This window comes from Sarcophilus harrisii, chromosome 1, assembly GCF_902635505.1.
Source record: "Sarcophilus harrisii chromosome 1, mSarHar1.11, whole genome shotgun sequence".
In the NCBI taxonomy this organism is placed as follows: Eukaryota; Metazoa; Chordata; class Mammalia; order Dasyuromorphia; family Dasyuridae; genus Sarcophilus; species Sarcophilus harrisii.
The window spans coordinates 623,329,193-623,347,123 of NC_045426.1; the positions used below are offsets into that span (position 1 = coordinate 623,329,193).

Here is a 17,931-nt window from a genome sequence, read left to right on the forward strand (position 1 = left end):
TAGCCTACTTATCATAAATGTCTCTATACTTAGCTAGTCTAGTCCTCAGAAGAAAAAAAAGAGTAAATAAGTCTATTGCCAGGACAGAATAGCCTTTGCACTGTGGTAGACCTCTTGAGAGCTTATGTTCTGTGGGAATAGCCTTGGAAAATATAAAATCAACACTTTCCTCTCGCTCCTCCTCTCTCTCAATCTCCCTCTTCCTTTCTCTCTCCCTCCCTTCCTTCTTTCCTCTCTCCCTCTGTCTCTGTCTCTGTCTGTATCTCTCTCTTGTTTTTTTCTGTTTCTCTGTCTCTGTCTCTGTCTCTGTCTCTCTCTCTCTCTCTCTCTCTCACACACACACACACACACACACACACACACACACACACACACAACCTTAATCCATAGCCACTTTGGTAAGTAGAATATCACTGAATACACATATTAAACTGAACAAAATAACAAAATGGTTGAGTAAAGCTTTCTGGTCCCTCCAGCCCAGCTTTATGTCTCTGATGAGGATATCAATCGATAGGTTATTATTTACCTTTTCTAGAGGTCTTACTTAGCCATCCTTTGATGACTTGTCTCACAATGAAGGAATAGGTATGGACTTGCACCCACTGGATGGTTGCAGAAAGGCAGAAGTAAGGAAAAGAACAAGAAAAATGGGAAATTAAATTTTTTTAAGTGATATATGGAAAAGGGAGTTAAGAGACCTGGATTTAAGAGCAGAATCAATTATTAACTCACTGTATGATCTTGAACATATCAATTCCTGGTTCTAGGAATTAGTCAGTCAGTATTCTAATGATGCTCTCAGCTCTAACATTCTGTATTTTAATAGTTTTTATTCTAAGTTCACTTCCTGCTATGAAGTCTAGTATTCTATGTTCTAACATTACAAGCTCTAAAGTCTCTTCCAGTTCTAACATTCAGTGTTTTAATAGTTTATGTTCTAAGATCTTTTCCATCTCTAACATTTTGCCTTCTAAGGTTCTACAGGCTACCATTCCAAGTTCTAAAGTCTCTTCCAATTCTATGTTCTGAAGTCCCTCTCAGTTCTAATATTTTATATGATAGAATCTTTCTGTTCTTAAATTCTGTGATTCCAAAGTAAGAAGGATCACGTAAGCTAAAAGGAGGGGGCCAAAGATTTAGACAAAGCAGTCAAACAAAGAGTACTCTTAAAACTAAACTAAATAAATGATGCTTTCTTCTCCTCCAGCCAGGGAAGAAGTGCTTGGCTGTATATCAACCAGAGCTTCCAATGAATTTAACCATCTCTGGCTGCGTGAGCACCAACAGCTACAGGCCCAAATACTGTGGAAGCTGCACAGATAATAGATGCTGCACCCCCTACAAGTCCAAGACCATTGTTGTGCATTTCCAATGTCCTGATGGCCCAAGCTTCTCCTGGAAACTTATGTGGATTAATGCCTGCTTTTGCAACCTGAGCTGTAGAAATCCCAATGACATTTTTGCAGACCTAGAACAGTACCATGATTATGCAGAAATAGCCAACTAGGCAGATGAAAGGTTAGAGTGACCTCAAGACCCAGAAGGACCACCTTTCATGGTATCAAAGACAACATAATTTCATAGTCTCATTCCCTTCCACACTCTGACAGATTCCATGCTCTTCAGAGGCTGCTGCAAATTACCTGTTAATCAACAGGAACTGGGTTCTCTCATGTAGATCACTTTCTGCCTTAACTCTTAAGTTGAGAAAACTCTTTTCATCCAGCATTTAATGCTATTTAAAAAAAACAAAAAAGGTTCAAATGCCTCAAATGGGCAAACTTTAAAAACATTATCTATAAATGCTAGTCATTATTAAATGGACAAAATGGTTATTGTTTATTTCATGCTTACCTAACAATTATTTATAATGTAGAAGAATGTAGTCATTTTTAACAAGCCTTACCATCTATTTCCAAAGTGCTGGGAAGGTGGGATGGGGTAGAGTTAATGCAATACATTATTTTCTACTTCTATTTCTTTTCCTACAAAAATCCCCATCTGATATATCCTTGTATTTAATTTTCTCTTTGCCTAAGACTTGAGTAAATGAGTCTTCCCTTCAAAAAACCCAACTGGCAAAAGCCCAAGCATTTTTAACTGATACATTAAGGGCATTTTTCATCTCATAGATAAACTCAGTGTTTATCTATGAGGCAGGGTTCTTTTAACTAGTTCTCCCAATTCATTATGTCTTCTGCAGATAGCTCAAGATCTAATCTAGACTTTAGCTTGGTAGTAAAGAAAGAAGTAAGGACACAGGATTTGGGGTTAAGTTCAAGCCTTTTCCCTTACTATCTGTATGACTTTAGATAAGTCACAAATTCTCTGAGCCATAGTTTCATCTGTAACATGAAGATAATAATCCCTGCCCTATCTATCTTACAGGAATTTTGTGCAGATCAAAGAGAATCATCACAAAGTTTTAAGGTGCTATATAAATGTGAGCTATTGTTAGTAATAACAACAAAAGGTATGTGCTGCTATCTGGGTTGTATCTTAGGTGAATTGGGGTACAGTATCAACTCTCCCCAGCATAGGGAGCTTGAGAAATTCATAGCTGATGCTTCCAGGCTCTTCCATATGCTTTTATCAGTCCTTCCAGCTACTTTTTCCTTGACTTTCCTTATCACTTAGCCTTGGGAGCCAAAAAGAAATGATACTCTACTGCACATAATAAAAAGCTCTAGAAGGAAGCATGGGGGCAGTGAGACATCTGCTATTTACTAATTAATGGGCACAGATGGAATAATATCAGAAATGTCAAATTAGATGCAAAACATATAAAACCTGAAGAAGGCTAATATAATTAGCCACTCTTGGTTAAGAGATGGTAGTACCATATCCTGATCTTATGAAGGCAGAAGCCTGGTGCTGGTTAGGAATGGTAATCTGGTACCTGGGATCCAGTTCGTAGGATTTCAACCCAAGGTGATGTCATGTTGGATACCATTATTATATGTCTGTAAGTCATGTGACTCTCTGTGGCTTCAATCCATGTATGAATATCATCTATGTATATCAAGGAGGGCAAAGATCTCTGGAGAGTTCCCATTACTCATATCTGTGTTGTAAGAATAGACTGGGTGGGATGCCTGGTAAAGGCAAAAGAAACTATATTCCTTTGGCTTTGTCATTTATCATTTCATTCATTTCATCAGTGTTGTTCTTCTGTATGTGATAGAAAAAGTGATGTAACCAAAAAACATTATGTCAAATTGTATCTCTGATTTTTCTAAAAGTTTCTAGTTGAACAAAAATGTGTAAACAATGCCTTGCTTAATTATTCGTGAAAATCATTTAACTAATGGTGTAATGACCAATTGTATAACTTTGTCTATATGTATGTATGTGTATGTGTAAATATATATATGTATAATTTTCAAACTGTGACTTAATATTTAATCTTACAGAGGTATTTTTGTAAAGGATATTTTAAAGCATAGAGAAATTTATCAGGATTTACAAATAGTGGGCAAAATGAGCTCAGGACACCCATGTTTCATGATGTTGTTCATTGCTCATCATTGTATGATCCTTCTTTACCCAAAGTGGAAGATTTTTATTACTTCAATTCTGAGTTTGTGACTTTTCTTCTTAAAAATAATAAATCACCAGCAAAATGACCAATGGACCAGTACAAAGTGTTTCATTTGGGCTTCTAGAATCAAAAATAAAATAGAAATCTCAACCTGAGTATTAAACTAGAATGTGGTAAAAAAAAACAAAAACAAAAACAAAAACAAAAACTTTTACCAACTGTTATTTAACATATCTATTATCTGTTAGTGATTTACTCAACTCTTCACTTTATCTCACCATCCTCCATATCTAATCTGTGGCCAGGGTCTTTTGACTTTACCTTCAATTATGTCCCATTTTCTCTGATGATACTTTCATCACCTTAATGGATGTCCTTACCTCTTCATACCTGGACTGTTGCAATAATCTACTGGTAGGTCTGCCTGCCTCAAGTTTTCTCACTCCAATTCATCTTCCATTCAGTGTCAAAGTGATTTTTTCCTTAGCACAGAGGCTGACCCCTATGCCTTACTCAATAAATTCCAGTGGCTCCTGATCCTGATTTCCAGGATCAAATACAAAAATCCTCTGTTTGGCATTCAAAGCCTTTCATTACCTACCTCCTCCCCTTTCCAGTCTTATAACTTACATTCTATTCATTTCCTCTTCAATTCACTGACACTGTCTTCTTGAAGCTCTTCAAACAAAACACTCCATCCCTCATTTCTGGGCATTTTTTCTGGCTATTCCCCCATCTGTAATTTTCTCCTATTTAATCTCTGCCTCCTGCTTTCCCTGACTTCCTTCAAGTCCTAATTAAAATTCTACTTTCTTTAGGAAGCTTTTCCCAAGTCTTCTTAATTCTAGTGTCTTCCCTCTCTTATTTCTTCTCTATCCAGACAATAGCTTGTCTTTATGTATTTATTTGCTAGTTCTCTCCCCTATTAGTGAAATCCTCAAAGACAGGAACCATCTTTTGTCTTTCTTTGTATCACTAGCACTTAGCATAGTGCCTCCCACATAGTAGCTGCTTCATAAATATTTACTGACTGATTGACTGATTTAATAATGCTACAAGGTTTAGGAGATATCTACCACAAAGATCACTGTATTTAGAATCAGAGGACATTTGTTCAAATCTGCCCCATGCTTCAAGTATGAAAATCAGTCTCATTAAGTTGTTTTTCAATCATATCAGACTTGTCATGACCTCATTTGGGGTTTTCTTGGCAAAGACACTGGACTGGTTGGTCATTTCTTTCTCTAGCTCATTTTATAGATGAGGAAACTGGAAAACAGGGTTAAATGATTTGCCCAGGGTCACACAGCTAGGAAGTGTCTGAATTATGTGTTGAGAAGTATATGTTACTATTATCTTCATTCCACAGATGAGGAAATTCAGACTGAAAAAGGTTAAATGATTTGCTCAGGATCACAGCAGCTAGTAAATGTCTAAAGCTAGATTCCAATATATGGAAGAAGTTTTCTAATAATTGGAGTATTTTTAAATGGAATAAGCTGGGAAAGAGAAGAAGAAGAGGAAGAAGAGGAGGAAAAGAAAAGGGAAAAGGAGGAGGAGGAGTATTTATATGCCCCTTTAAGGTTTGCAAAGCACTTTAATAATTATCCTCATTTGATCCTGATAGTAAGGTATGTACTATTATTAGCTATTTTATAGGTGATAAAACTGAGTCACATAGAGGCTAAGTAATTTGTCTAGAATGCCAGGATTAGTGAATGTCTGAGGAAGAATTTGAATTCAGGACTCTCCCACCCCAAGGTCCAAACAGTGCCACCTAACTGCCATAACATGAGGGAGTAAGACTGTAAGATCCCTTCTGATTCTGGCATTCCATATTGTAAAGGTCTCTCCAATTTTTTTCTAAAATTCTATTTTTTAAGGTTTCTTTTATCCTTAATATTCTAACTTCCAAGGTCTTTTTCAGATCTAGCAATTTATATTAAAGTTCCCTCTGGGTCTAACATTGTATGTTTGGAAGTCCCTTCCAATTCAAATATTCTATTAATAATTAAATAGGTTACTAAGGGAGGCCCTACAGAAAACGAGAATGAACTTCCCTAAAACCCTTGCTGTCCTCAGCTTAAATCTTGATTTAATCAGTGGGTTCAAACATAAATCCTGTATTTGGCTCATAGGAAGGATTTGCCAAACTGGGTCCAGCCCAGAGTAACAGCTGTTACAAGATTTAAAGCATTCCAGATCAGTGTAGTTTTCCGATGACATGGGAAACACAAACACAAACACAAACAAATAAAGGTAGGAGAAGGAGACACAGCTGGTAAAAATGCAATATCTCAAGAGCTTCAAATAGAACCTAATTTCCATATCTCTTCTTGGCTAACACTGTATGCAACAGCAGCTTAATATTGAATTCTATTGATTCCTCCTTTTTCCTCCATTTCTCAACAATCTAATCATCTGAAACTAAACAGGGAAAATGGGAAGGACATTAAATTCTTTATCAGCTGGAAGAAACAAATATTTATTACTAGTGAGGATGTACATCTCCATCACTCCTGGTGTTGACTAAACATTTTCTTCACCTGACAGATGGTGTAGGTGCTCTCAAAGTATACCCACCTGCATTCTGGATAAGACCCCAGCATTTTGCAATCTAATAATAGGCTAGCAATAAGCAATTGGTTAAGCAAGTTAAGTGGGGCAGTGGATAGAGTGCTGGAGGTAGAATCAAGAAGACCCTGAATTCAAATTCTGTTTTAGATACTCTATATTTACCCCTTGGCAAATCCCTTGAGACTTAGTTTCTCCACCTGTAAAATGAGCATTATAGGGAGCACATGGGACAACCTATATTATAATGCTTTGCCAACCTTAAAGCATTATATAAATGCTAACTGTTCTTAGAAACTTTGGATACTACGTGGCTATTGCCGGTGGCTATCAGTACACATTGTGATCAACGTGGACTCCTCTAAATGCTGATCTATATAGAAGTAATCTATTCTCTCCTGAGGTAAGGGAGGTATTTAGGGATCCTGTAATTTCAGTATAGTTCCTCCCAGATGATCTACCCTCTATCAAGTCTTCACCTTGTCTGTAATTTATCATTTTAGGGAGTTTCTTAAAATCCTGACAATTTAAGCGATTTGCGCAGTCACACAACCATTATGTGTCAGATGCAGGTCATCCTTTTTCAGAAGCCATCTCTCTATTCACCAAATCATTCTACCACCCAATTCTAAAGGGCAAAAATCAAGGTAAGTGGAAATATGACAGATATTGCGTTTAACTGTCCTTTTATTTGAATATTTTGGGTCACATATATTGTAACTAAGACTTTGATCATCAAATTTAAAATAAATCTGTGACTAAAGGTACTAAAAATGAGCAACTTTTTTTTTTTTTAATAGTAAAATCTCTCCTCTCTGCTCTCAAATGTTCATTCCTGCTTTAGAGGAGGTCTCCTCTTTTCATTCACTACCAACCAGCCTCAGAGCAATTTTTTTTTAAGTTATATGATTTGAAAGCACAATGGGATAGCTCTAATTCCAGTGAAACAATACTGTACAGATGATTCCAAAGACAAAGTGGCAATGAAACTGATACATACTGATACTTCTTTCTCTCTTCCCCATGCACACACCTTCTCCCAGGAATAGATGGGGAATGAATAAAGGGCAGAAACTGTGGATTTAGAAACTCCCTGAGTTTGGCAAACACTCGTCAAATGTAGGCAGAGTCTGTAGGATCTTGCTGCTACTGGAGAGCTCACAGTGAGGTCTGTCCTATCAGTAGAAGGACTCCACTTAGACTCCTGTCCAGCTTGGTCTGGAACCCACTTCTCCTCTGTTCTAGATTTATAGAGTTCCTTTACAATCAGCTATGAGCACAAGGTCAGAGGGATACCTATTCTGTCCATTCACTTACAAGGAATGGAATGGAATGGCAGTCCAAGGTTTCTTTCCATAGCAGCTGGGCAGGGCCAAACTATAGCAGTGCTCAGGCCAGAATCTCTCCCTGCCTTCCCAGATGGCCTTAAACTCTTACCCCTAATCTCAACCCTTTCTTCTGACTCCCACCTCTATTCTACCTATTTTGAAGGACACTATATCAGTGCCCTAGGGTAAAACCTTGGTCTTATGCTGGTTCAAATTCATTCAAGGTCTAGTATGTGTCCAGTTGCCTCCAAACAATAGCCCACATCCTAAAATCTAACCAAGTTGATTAGGGGGCTCCAACTTTACCAGGTGGTTCCTAATCCACCTTCCTTTTTTAACTCGTAACAGAGTTTTGTGTGTGTTACTATCTCTGATGAAGCATCTTCCATGGGCATGAGGTTAGGAATCATATTTCCCAGATAGTGTAACACAAGGGCATTGAAGGGATTTGTAACATATATAGACATTCCATAAAGGTTCTATTCTGCTAAAGTCTTTTCATTTAGCTGGGTAATCAGAATTGAAAGTGATTTCAAAAAGGCATCAGTCATTATTTTCCCTTTTAGCTGGTCTGACTCCCTTTGTCAGCATCTATTAAAAGTCAACATTCTAAGAGGAAAGATCTTGCTTGGTCTTCTTCCTGCTGAGGTCAACACAGAATTCTGTGAAATGGGTCTCTCTTCAGTTTCTGTATTGGAATATAATTCTGTATAAGGAATTGGAGTTTCCAAGATTGGGACTGCTAGTTTTTGCTATCCTAGAATCTGCCATCTAAATTTTGTAGCCAGTGCTATATTTGTGCTCATCTGTGAATGTGAAATGACCTTTAAAGAGCACCTTTGAAAATGCAGCTCTGTAGTTCATGGGATGACCTGATTGTTATGGTGTATGAATGTGACTGTCACTCTGTTTGTTTCCTTACTTTTAAGTTCAGGGAGTTGGATTCCTAAATTTCCTTTTTGTAAATTTTACAGTCCCCTGTAAATATTATTTTTTCACTTCTTCCATAGCTCTTCCCTCTATGGCCAAGATTTATATTTGAGTCTGGTATTCTAGCCTATCCTTAGAAGATCCTGACACTTTCTAACAGAGATATTCCTGGGTTTTTTGTGCCCTAGACCCTTTAGACATAAAAGGCCCCAAAGATGAAAACTTAAGACATCTGCTGATTCTCAAAAGACAAAACATGAACAATGTGGGGAAATGCATAGGGAGACAAATTTTGGCTTGGTATGAAGCTGACCTCTGGAAATGTGCCCAAGGAGAATAATGGCTGCAAGTAGCAAGGAGCTTTGAATCGCTTGAGGGACCTAAGCAGAAGCTGAACTGTGTGTCACACATTGTAGCAGGCACCCTCCCAACTCAGATCCTATTCATATGTAGGGGGATTTACAATGAAAGAATGCCTTATTTTCCACAAATGGCCGTCCCTGAAAAAAGGGAGTGAACAAAATTCTTTTGGAGCCCTAAATCAGATTCCTTATGTCCATTTTCCATGGTTATCTTTTCAAGTATCTAGAGTTCTCGTTTTTCCCCATTAATTTTAACAAATATTACATTGATTCTACAATAAACCACTCACCTCTCCAATTGATTTATTATTAATCTGGATTTCATTTGCTATTTTTCAATCTGTAATATAAATTGTTCCATTTTTACATGCAAATTCATATCTATGTAGTTGTCATGTATGTGTGTGTATATACCAGCATATATTTATAAGTGTGTATGGCTACAGATTTTACTTTCAGAAAAGGGTATTGCCTCAACTAACAACTAGGTAGCCATGTACACTTGTATGTACGAATCAGTGTCCAAAGTCTTTCTACTCTCAAGAGCTATTTACATTTTAAACCTTTTGTCTAACTTCATGCAAGAATATGAATGATCTGGAGCTTAATAGAAGACTGAGACCCATTTTTCAAGTCAAAAAAGATATTTTGTGGATCAAAAAGAGAAAGTATGTAGATTGTCAGTAAACTTGTCAATTATTATAAAATATGGAATTCTTGTGGTCTGTTTACCCCACAAAAAGGGCTAATGTACAAGACAAAGATAAAGACACAAGGAACTGCAAAGTTACAAATTTATTGGTCTGGAAATAAATACAAATATCTCATTAAGAAACCTTTTTGGCAAGACTTGACACCACACTGTCCCTGGCTTTTAGTCACTTCTGCCTCTCTCACCAACTTCTGGAACAAAGATCCTGAGAAGCCCCCAAAGATGGAGACTTCCAGCAAGTCAATTAATATAACTCCAGGCCAGTCATCCTCCCTAAAAATATACTTTCTACCAACTCTGAAGTTGGTATTACTAGGTCCCAAAAGCTGATTAGCAATTAACATCCTTCCAATAGGAAAATTCTTTAATTAGCTAGAGCATGGGTCCAAAAGCCAGCAGTCCATAAAAAATCACCACAATTGGTTGCTTTGTTTGACAGACAATGCTTTCTCCAAAAAGGTAGAGGGGAGTTAACTAAACAATGCAGGAATTCCAGAATTCTTACATCTTGCCAGATTCCATCATCACCACCCCCAACCACCTTCCCCAAGTGTTCTCTCCACCCATCACTTGACCAAAAAATCCATTTCTTAGGAAATGGTTCTTAACAAGTAACACCATTATGCCAAAGTCAAAATTCACAGCTATCTTTCTTAAAGGTCATGCCATCATTCTAAGACTTATTCTTTACAACAGAATTATGAGGCAAATTCATTTCAGGACACAAGATTCCAGAGTGTTAATTATTTGGGGGGAGTAAGAAAGGGAAGGGAGAGGGATGGGGTTGTGCCTTTCTTTAGCCAAACTGATGTTAGAATACAATGCTCCTTCAAGGAACTGCAAAGAGCTGCTTTCTATTCAATATGAAAAATCCAACCCTGCTCTGTACCCCATCTTTTAGGTATGGTTAGATAGCAGACCTCTAAGCCCCAGAGAAACTGCGTACTACTGCAACTCTCTTCCCCATTATTCATATAAATGTAGAATCAATGATTTTTCAAACTTAAAGGGTCTTTAGAGCAGAAAGCATGGAATTAACTGTCAAGTAGTGCTAGAAAATGTCTTAGAACATAGAACAGACTGTTCAAGATGGAAGGGATTTAGAAGCATGGGACATTAAAACAATGAGCATCAGAATTGGAACCTTAAAAATCATTATTTCATACATGAGGAAATTTGAGGACCAGGCAAGAGAGAAACAGAATTTTCAGCCTATGCCACAAAACTGAAATCCCCAAGGAATAAAAATTCCTTTTAAATAAGGTGGGAATCAAAAAAAAGGAAAGTTGGTTTCTCACCACATTTTAAGGAGAGGTGCAGCAAGGCTGGAAATCTTACCAATATGAAATACCAGAAGCCCATCAATGACTTTCATTGTGTTTAAAGCCTCATGTTTACATTGGCTAATTTAATGGTTGAGAAGAAAATGGGTTTTTATGCTTTAAAAATTAAAAGGTGTATAAATGCACAATGTAATTTTAAAGTATCTACAATTATGATAGTTTGAGTTTGCAAAAAAAATCCCCCAAAAAACCCACCAGAATAAATGTGAGCTTTACCAGTTTCCCTCATTAAAAAAAAAAAAAAAAAGCTATTCACAATGCACTGGACTCTCCCTCCTCACATCCAAATAGTGTTGCCTGTATTACACTAAGTCAGTTTTTCCTTTTCCTGCAAAGAAACAGTTAGTAGATCGGCTGTACCATTGACCAAAGGCCCATGTGACTTTTCTTCCAGCCTGAAGGTTTGTTTTTTAAACATATTTTTCTCTTCTCTTCTCTTTTTTTGGAGGGAGAGCGGCAAAATGCCTCTTTCAAGCTTGATGTGAGTGAGAGAAGACAGCAGCAACCAGAATTTTGTGAACAATTTAATCAAGAGACCCATTTCTGGATGCCTGCGTAAGATTGGTCCCCATTTCTTTCCACATTACAACCACCCTCTAACATTGAAACGACTCTCCCTCAATCCGCTTCATTTTGTTCTCACCAGAGCTCACTCTTAAAAAATAAGCTTTGGATTAATACCAAGTTATGTGCAGTGTGATATAGGAGGGGTGGGATGTGGGACTAGGGGAGGAGGGAAAGGAGGCAGCTACTTAAAACAGAGTTCAAATCAGAGCCAGGAGGAAGCTACTGGGCTCCAAGAGGGTCCTTGCCTAACAGGAGACTTCCATGGACTTGAGCCCACTGTCCCCAGTGGTCCCAGAGTTGGGAGTGATCTCGAGGCGGGTATCTGTGTGGGAGCGGCTGCGGGTCCCCTCGCTGGTGTGGGAGCGGCTGCGGGTCCCCTCGCTGGTGTGGGAGCGGCTGCGGTTGCCTTCCAAGGAGGCGACGCTGGAGCCAGAGGCTGTACGGGACCTCATGAGGCGAGTCATGCTGGCAGAAGGCACTGAGAAGAGATTAAGGGATGGAGACCGTCATACAAGGGTCATGAGGAAAGGGACCTGAGTCCCTCCAGCCCAATGTTCCATCTTGTAAACAAAGCATCCGAGGGTCAGAACAAGAGAAATTACCTGCCCAAGGTGACATGGATAGTTACATAGCCAGAACCCAGATCTTTCAACTGCCTCCTACCCTCACAATTTTGTAGCCACCTTTTTTTTTCAGCCAATCAGAGGTAAAAAACTATCACATCATAAAGAATATTAAAACCATAGACCAAGAACTCAAAGGAACCTCAAGACCTTCATTTTACAGATGAGAAACCTGAAAGCTAAATAACTTCCTTACTATTCACAACTACTGGTTAAATCTCTTTGGGAGTCAGCCTAATCCACCTACTCTAAATTCCCTTCATTTTACAGAATTCAGTTCTAACATTCTGTGTTCTGAGGTACTGGGTCATTAAAAAAAAAAAAAAAATTCCATGTTGTAAAATCCCCTAAATAAAGCTCCTAGGGACCCAGAATCACAAAATCTGAAAGTTGGAAGGGACATCCTGCAGGTGATCACCATCCTGAAATGAATTTCCATGTTCAGTGCCTGCTTTAAGGAAAAGAACTGAGTATATCTTTAGACAGATTATTCTACTCTTGGACAGTTCTAAAGGTTAGTATGGTTTTTTTTTTTTTCCAATATTGCTTCCATCCCTATTTTTGGTTTTGTTAAATAAAACAAGACTAATCCTACCTCCCTAACAGAACACTTTCAACATCTGAACAAAACTATCAGGACTATCCTGAATTATCTTTTTCTCCCCAATCTAAACATATAGTTTTTTTTTTTTATTGAACACAGAATATGGGTCCCTCTCTCCCCACAATGCCCTTTCCATCACCCTCAACATTCTCCCAACTTAACAATGCTTTTCTGAAAGGATGGCTCCTAAAAACTGGTGATCCCATTAGCTTCCATGGATTTAATTATCACCTCTCTACCTCCTAATCCATTCCTCATTTCACCACTCATCTCCAGATATCTACTGGCCATCTTAAATGGAAGGTTGGGTACACATTTTAGATTAATCCCTGTCAAAGGTAACACAAATGCTCCCAGACCCCCAGACTCAAAACACAGGGATCATCCTCACCTCCTCACCTTCCCAAGTCCAATCGGTAGCCAAGGCCTATTGATTTTGCTTCTGTGATATCTCTCACCCACACATTTTCTCTTTTTTGACACAGCTTCCATTCAAATACAGACCTTATCACCTCATGCTTGGACAACAGCCTGCTGGTCTACCTGCCAAGTTTCTGTCCACTCCAATCACTCCATTCAGCCATTAAATGATTTTTCCTAAAGAACAAGTCCAATCACATCATCTCCTTCCTCAATAAACTCCAATGACTCCCTATCACTTCCAGGATCAAATACAAAATCCTATTTGGTGTTCAAACACCCCCACACTTCCCCCAATTTTTCCTGTCATTTTACAGCTTATCCTCCTTCATATACTCTTCAGATTAAGTGATGGTCTCTTTGCAATTTCCCAAACAAGACACTTTATTTCCTGGCTCTGGTTATCTCATGCTTGGAATGCTTTTCCATCTCACTTCCTTTCATCCAGTTAATATTTCACTTTCTACAGGAAGCCTTTACTGATACTTTTCTCTGTTAAATTACCCTGTGCATAACTTGTCTTCTTCTTTAGATGGTGAGCTCTTTTTCTATCTGCAAGGACACATAGTAGGCTCTTAACCCAGACCTTTCTTGCACCCTCCCCATCCTACCAGTAAGTACTTCACAGTGACTAATAGTCAAATAGCCTGGATACATAGTATACAGTGTTTGCTGAAGAAATAAACACATGCAATTAATGTAATTTACAGGCATTTGATGGCACTGTCTATTGCATAATAGGGACACATACTATCAAACTTGTGTACATACCAGACAAGTTTGTGCTCTGTCCCCAAGACATCTTCCCTCCCTTTAAAATCAAGCAAACAAGTGAGAATAAGTAGGCTCCAAGGGTCCTGCTTTTTCTTTTTCTCTATTCTTAATAAGCAACCTGGCTCCTAAGAAAAAGCACAGCTGCTTTGTGAGGAAAATAAGTGCCTGACTCAGCTTTCCCTATTTTTCCTCCACCAAGAGCAAACTTTTTTTAGGGGGAGAGAGGGAGGAAGGGAAGGAAAACCTACACTCAGCTCCAGCTCCAAGACAAATTTGCCCTGATTCACGCACTGCAAGTTAAACAAATGCGAGGGTCTCTCTGGTTACCTCATTTGCCAGTGTTACTTAGCTCAAAAGGTTCAGGGAGTGACAGGAGGAGACAACTGGATCAGTGGAAAATGGTGCCACAGGAAAAAGAGCCTGTGTCCTGTAGGGCTGAATACATGATACACAGGTCACCTTGGGGATGGAGGGAAAAACATTACACAATGAGGATCATCACCTCTGTGTAAGGCAACAGAAGAGTGCCAGGGGAAAAGAGCAGGAAGGGTGATAACAGCATCTACTACATGGGACTGTTTTGAGGACCAATGGAACAGAACATGTGCAAAGCCCTTCCCAGACCTACAAGCTGTTCTAAGCATTCTGCTAACCTTAAATGACTATATTAACAACAGCTGTTCTATACAAGGTACCCCCATATCTTAGTGCCTTCAAGTAGTACGGCTATTATTGAAGTATCCCACAAACTTTAAAATACCATATTAACAACAGCTATTTTATACAAGGTACCCCCATATCTTAGTGCCTTCAGCTAGTATGGGCTATTACTTATTGAAGTATTCCACAAACTTTAAAACACCATATAAACAACAGCTATTATATACAAGGTACCCCCAAATCTTGGTGTTGCTTTAAAGTTATAACGCTTAATCTTGAAACTGTACTAAGACTCTTGGGACACTGGTACACACACATGTATATACAATCATACACATGTAATCACGTGTGTAGAGATACATCATGTAGTACATACATACATTGTATGCATAAACGTGTTTACTCATGCTCTCACACACATGTAAAATAATGGGAGCATGAGTGAATATATATAAATTCAAATTCATTCATTAGATATTTATTAGAGGAACATGTATCTACAATCACACAGTGTAATCACGTGTGTACAGATACATTCTATAGTATACATATGGAGTGTTATAATACACACGTTTATTTACTCACATTCTCACATACACACAAAATAAGAGCATGAGTAAATATACACAAATTCAATCCCTTCCTTCATTCATTAGATATTTATTAGAGTGAGTTAGGTGGTATAATGAGCCAGGAAGACTCCACACTTACTAGCTGTGTGACCCTGAATAAGTCGTTTCACTGTTACCCAGTTTCCTCAATTGCAAAAAGAAGATAACTGCACCAACCTCACAGGATTGTCGTAAGGATGAAATGAACAATATCTCTATATGGCTTAGCAGAGTGCCTGGCTTGCAGTGGACTCTAGAGAAATGTTTATTCCCTTCCCTCCTCTGACTACTACATATGGGAATGGCTGCACAAAGCCAAAACTGCTGGACATGGAGTCAGGTGCATATGGGTTGTAATCCAGCTCTGCCATTTAGAGCTTTGTATAACTTTGAAGGCAAATCATTGCTTTTCTGGCCTTTGGGTTTTCTTGAGACATGAGACAGGAGCCGAGTTAAATGACTTTGGAAACTTTCCTAAAGCTATGTGAGATGTCCAAAGATGGCTTCCATGTACGCTTCTCCTTCAAAGAGCCTACAGTTTAACAGGCTGGATATAAGGTGAGATAATAAGGCTATCTGTTCTAAGTGCCCAAATATCTTCTATTCAAAAAAGAAAAAAAAATTGTTTAAAAATCACATCTTCCCTTGATCCTCCCATTCTGTCAATAAGTTCTCTTCTCTTCCCTGATAAATTCCAAAAAATTGTCCAAATATCAGAGAGTGAACAAATACCTCAAAAGAGTTAGTATCTGAAGCATCTCAGAGAAGGCAGGGGATTGGACTAGTTGACCTCTGGGTCCCTTTCAAAAAAAAATTCCAGAGAATGTGGCCTGTGACTAGCTACCACTGGCACAGTCCTAAGAGAATACAGGAAATCACAGCATCTGTCTTGGGCATGAGCCCACATTTGAGAACTGGGCCATGTGTGTGTTTGTCCTGGCTAAAGAACAAACTTTAGCCTCAGCACAAAAGACAGTATGACAAATTCATATATTTTGCTTCTGTTTATAATTTGACTTTAAAATCAAATAGTTGAACTAAAGTCTTCTGTGTGATTATTAAGACAGAATCTACTAATCAGAAATTCTAATTGTAAGACACTTAAAAGTTTTCAAAGCACTTTTATCTTTCCAGCATCTTACACCAAAGAATTAAATATTTTCATAAAGGCAGGACTTAAAGCCAGGCAGTCAGAATGAAACACTTAGCCCCGAAGAGGAGAAACCCAAGTCAACACATAATTTATGAGCCTGATTCTTCCTTCCTGGAGAGGTCAGCCAGTGTTAAGGTTTTTTTTGTTTTTGTTTTTTTAAACATTTCAGTTTTCTCTGGCTGAGTTTCTCCAGTTCATACAGATGAGTAAGGCAAACAAGGTTAAGTGACTTGCCCAGGGTCACACAGCTAGCCAGCATCTAAAGCCAGTATCTGAGCTTTGGAAGATGAGTTTTCTTGAATCTGGATCTAAGCTTTGTGTACTGACACCACCAGATAAATGGCCACAGGACCGAAGGTATTAAATAGGAATTGCATGGCTATGGGTTATGTTGGAAGACTGGATGCAGAAAAAGGACAACTGAGTTAAAGGTCACAGTCAAGTTCACCTGTCACGTTCTCAACTGCAAGGGCAAAGATAGTATTTGTACTGCCTCATACGGTTGTTGGAAGAGCCATCTTTGTTCTCAAACAGAAAAAGTGCTATGGAAATGTGAGTGATCCAAGTCTAATCTATATCAAATTGCCTGCCTTTTTAAGGAAAGGGAAGGAGAAGGAAGGAGAGAAGAGAATTTGGAATTTAACATTTTAAAAATCAAATGTTAAAAATTTTTTACATGTTATTGGAAAAAATAAGTACTTATTTTACCTATGCCCCCATTAACTGGGTAACCTTGTATGAATGTCAGCTGGATTTCATCAGTTAAAAGGGGTTAATGGTATTTCTGCTGTATACCTCACAGAGCTGTTATAAACTGTAATATGCTCTCTATAAGTGTAAGCTGTTATTATTCACTTAATTGTGCCCCATCTGGACCCTAGGGACTAAGCCAGTCCTATGTAACTCACTGAGAGTCTATTTTTACACATGGGCATTAGCATATTGTTTTAACCTACTTTTAGCTCCCTTAAATCACCTAAAGTAGGGTGGGATGAATGAAACCAAATGATACCCCAAGAGAAAAGGAGGGTAACACAATTTGTCCATTGGATTTAAAGCTTCTCAGCACCGAAACAATTGTTACAAACAAAACTCTTGTGGCTTATTTTGCAGGAGAGGTGAGTGGATTTTATCCTAACACTCAAGCCTTATTGTCTCTGTTACAAACAGTTCTAATGGGTAGGGGGCTATTTTTCTGCCCATAGCAAGCATGACAACAGCACCAAGAAGTAATGGCTGATATCCACTGAAAGGACAGAAGGAAAAAAGCAGACTGACCACAGCATCTGGGGGCTGTTTAGTGTCAAAACAAAATACCATGCACCCCAGCTTCTTAAAACTGTGGTTCATGTTCCCTTGTAACTGAATGGAGTGGGGGTTGCAAAATTATGATTTATTATCAGTAAATGTTTGATCTGTATATCTCCTTTATACCTGGAAACACATAAAAAAGGGGTCATGAGTAAGAAGCCCTGTCCTACACCATCTTAACAGGTAGAATGGGGGTCTTATTGTAATGGCACCAGAAACGACCCAAATCTGCTAAAATGTACTTCTGAAGGAAGCACGAATGGATAATGGCTGTGGAAGGGTCTTTTGATTTGTATCAGGGATACTCCTGCCCAAACAATACTTGATAAATGTGGCGTTTCCCAGGACAGGTCCTAGCCTAGGGCATCCTATGTCAACGATGCTAGAATCCCCACCCCCCTTACTCTCTTGCATA

The 17,931-nt window shown here is 38.5% G+C and overlaps 2 protein-coding genes and 1 long non-coding RNA gene across 3 annotated transcripts in view; 1 reads left to right on the top strand and 2 right to left on the bottom strand.

Moving 5' to 3' along the window:
- The window catches only part of CCN4 (cellular communication network factor 4), a 42,045-nt gene extending 38,419 nt beyond the window's left edge, over positions 1 to 3,626 (top strand). The window contains exon 5 of the mRNA XM_003760401.3: positions 1,211 to 3,626. Within this exon, the coding sequence (XP_003760449.1) occupies positions 1,211 to 1,510 (300 nt within the window). The 3' untranslated portion in view covers positions 1,511 to 3,626. The remainder of the gene's footprint in view (positions 1 to 1,210) is intronic.
- Positions 3,627 to 9,514: 5,888 nt separating this feature from the next.
- Positions 9,515 to 17,931, bottom strand: part of NDRG1 (N-myc downstream regulated 1) — a 75,411-nt gene continuing 66,994 nt past the window's right edge. The window contains exon 16 of the mRNA XM_012541831.3: positions 9,515 to 11,838. Coding sequence (XP_012397285.1) covers positions 11,606 to 11,838 — 233 coding nt within the window. The 3' untranslated portion in view covers positions 9,515 to 11,605. The remainder of the gene's footprint in view (positions 11,839 to 17,931) is intronic.
- On the bottom strand, positions 12,286 to 16,846 carry LOC116420699. The gene is made up of 2 exons (XR_004231101.1): positions 13,779 to 16,846; positions 12,286 to 13,184 (listed from the first exon to the last, which is right to left on the bottom strand). It is a non-coding gene; the product is annotated as an uncharacterized LOC116420699 (long non-coding RNA).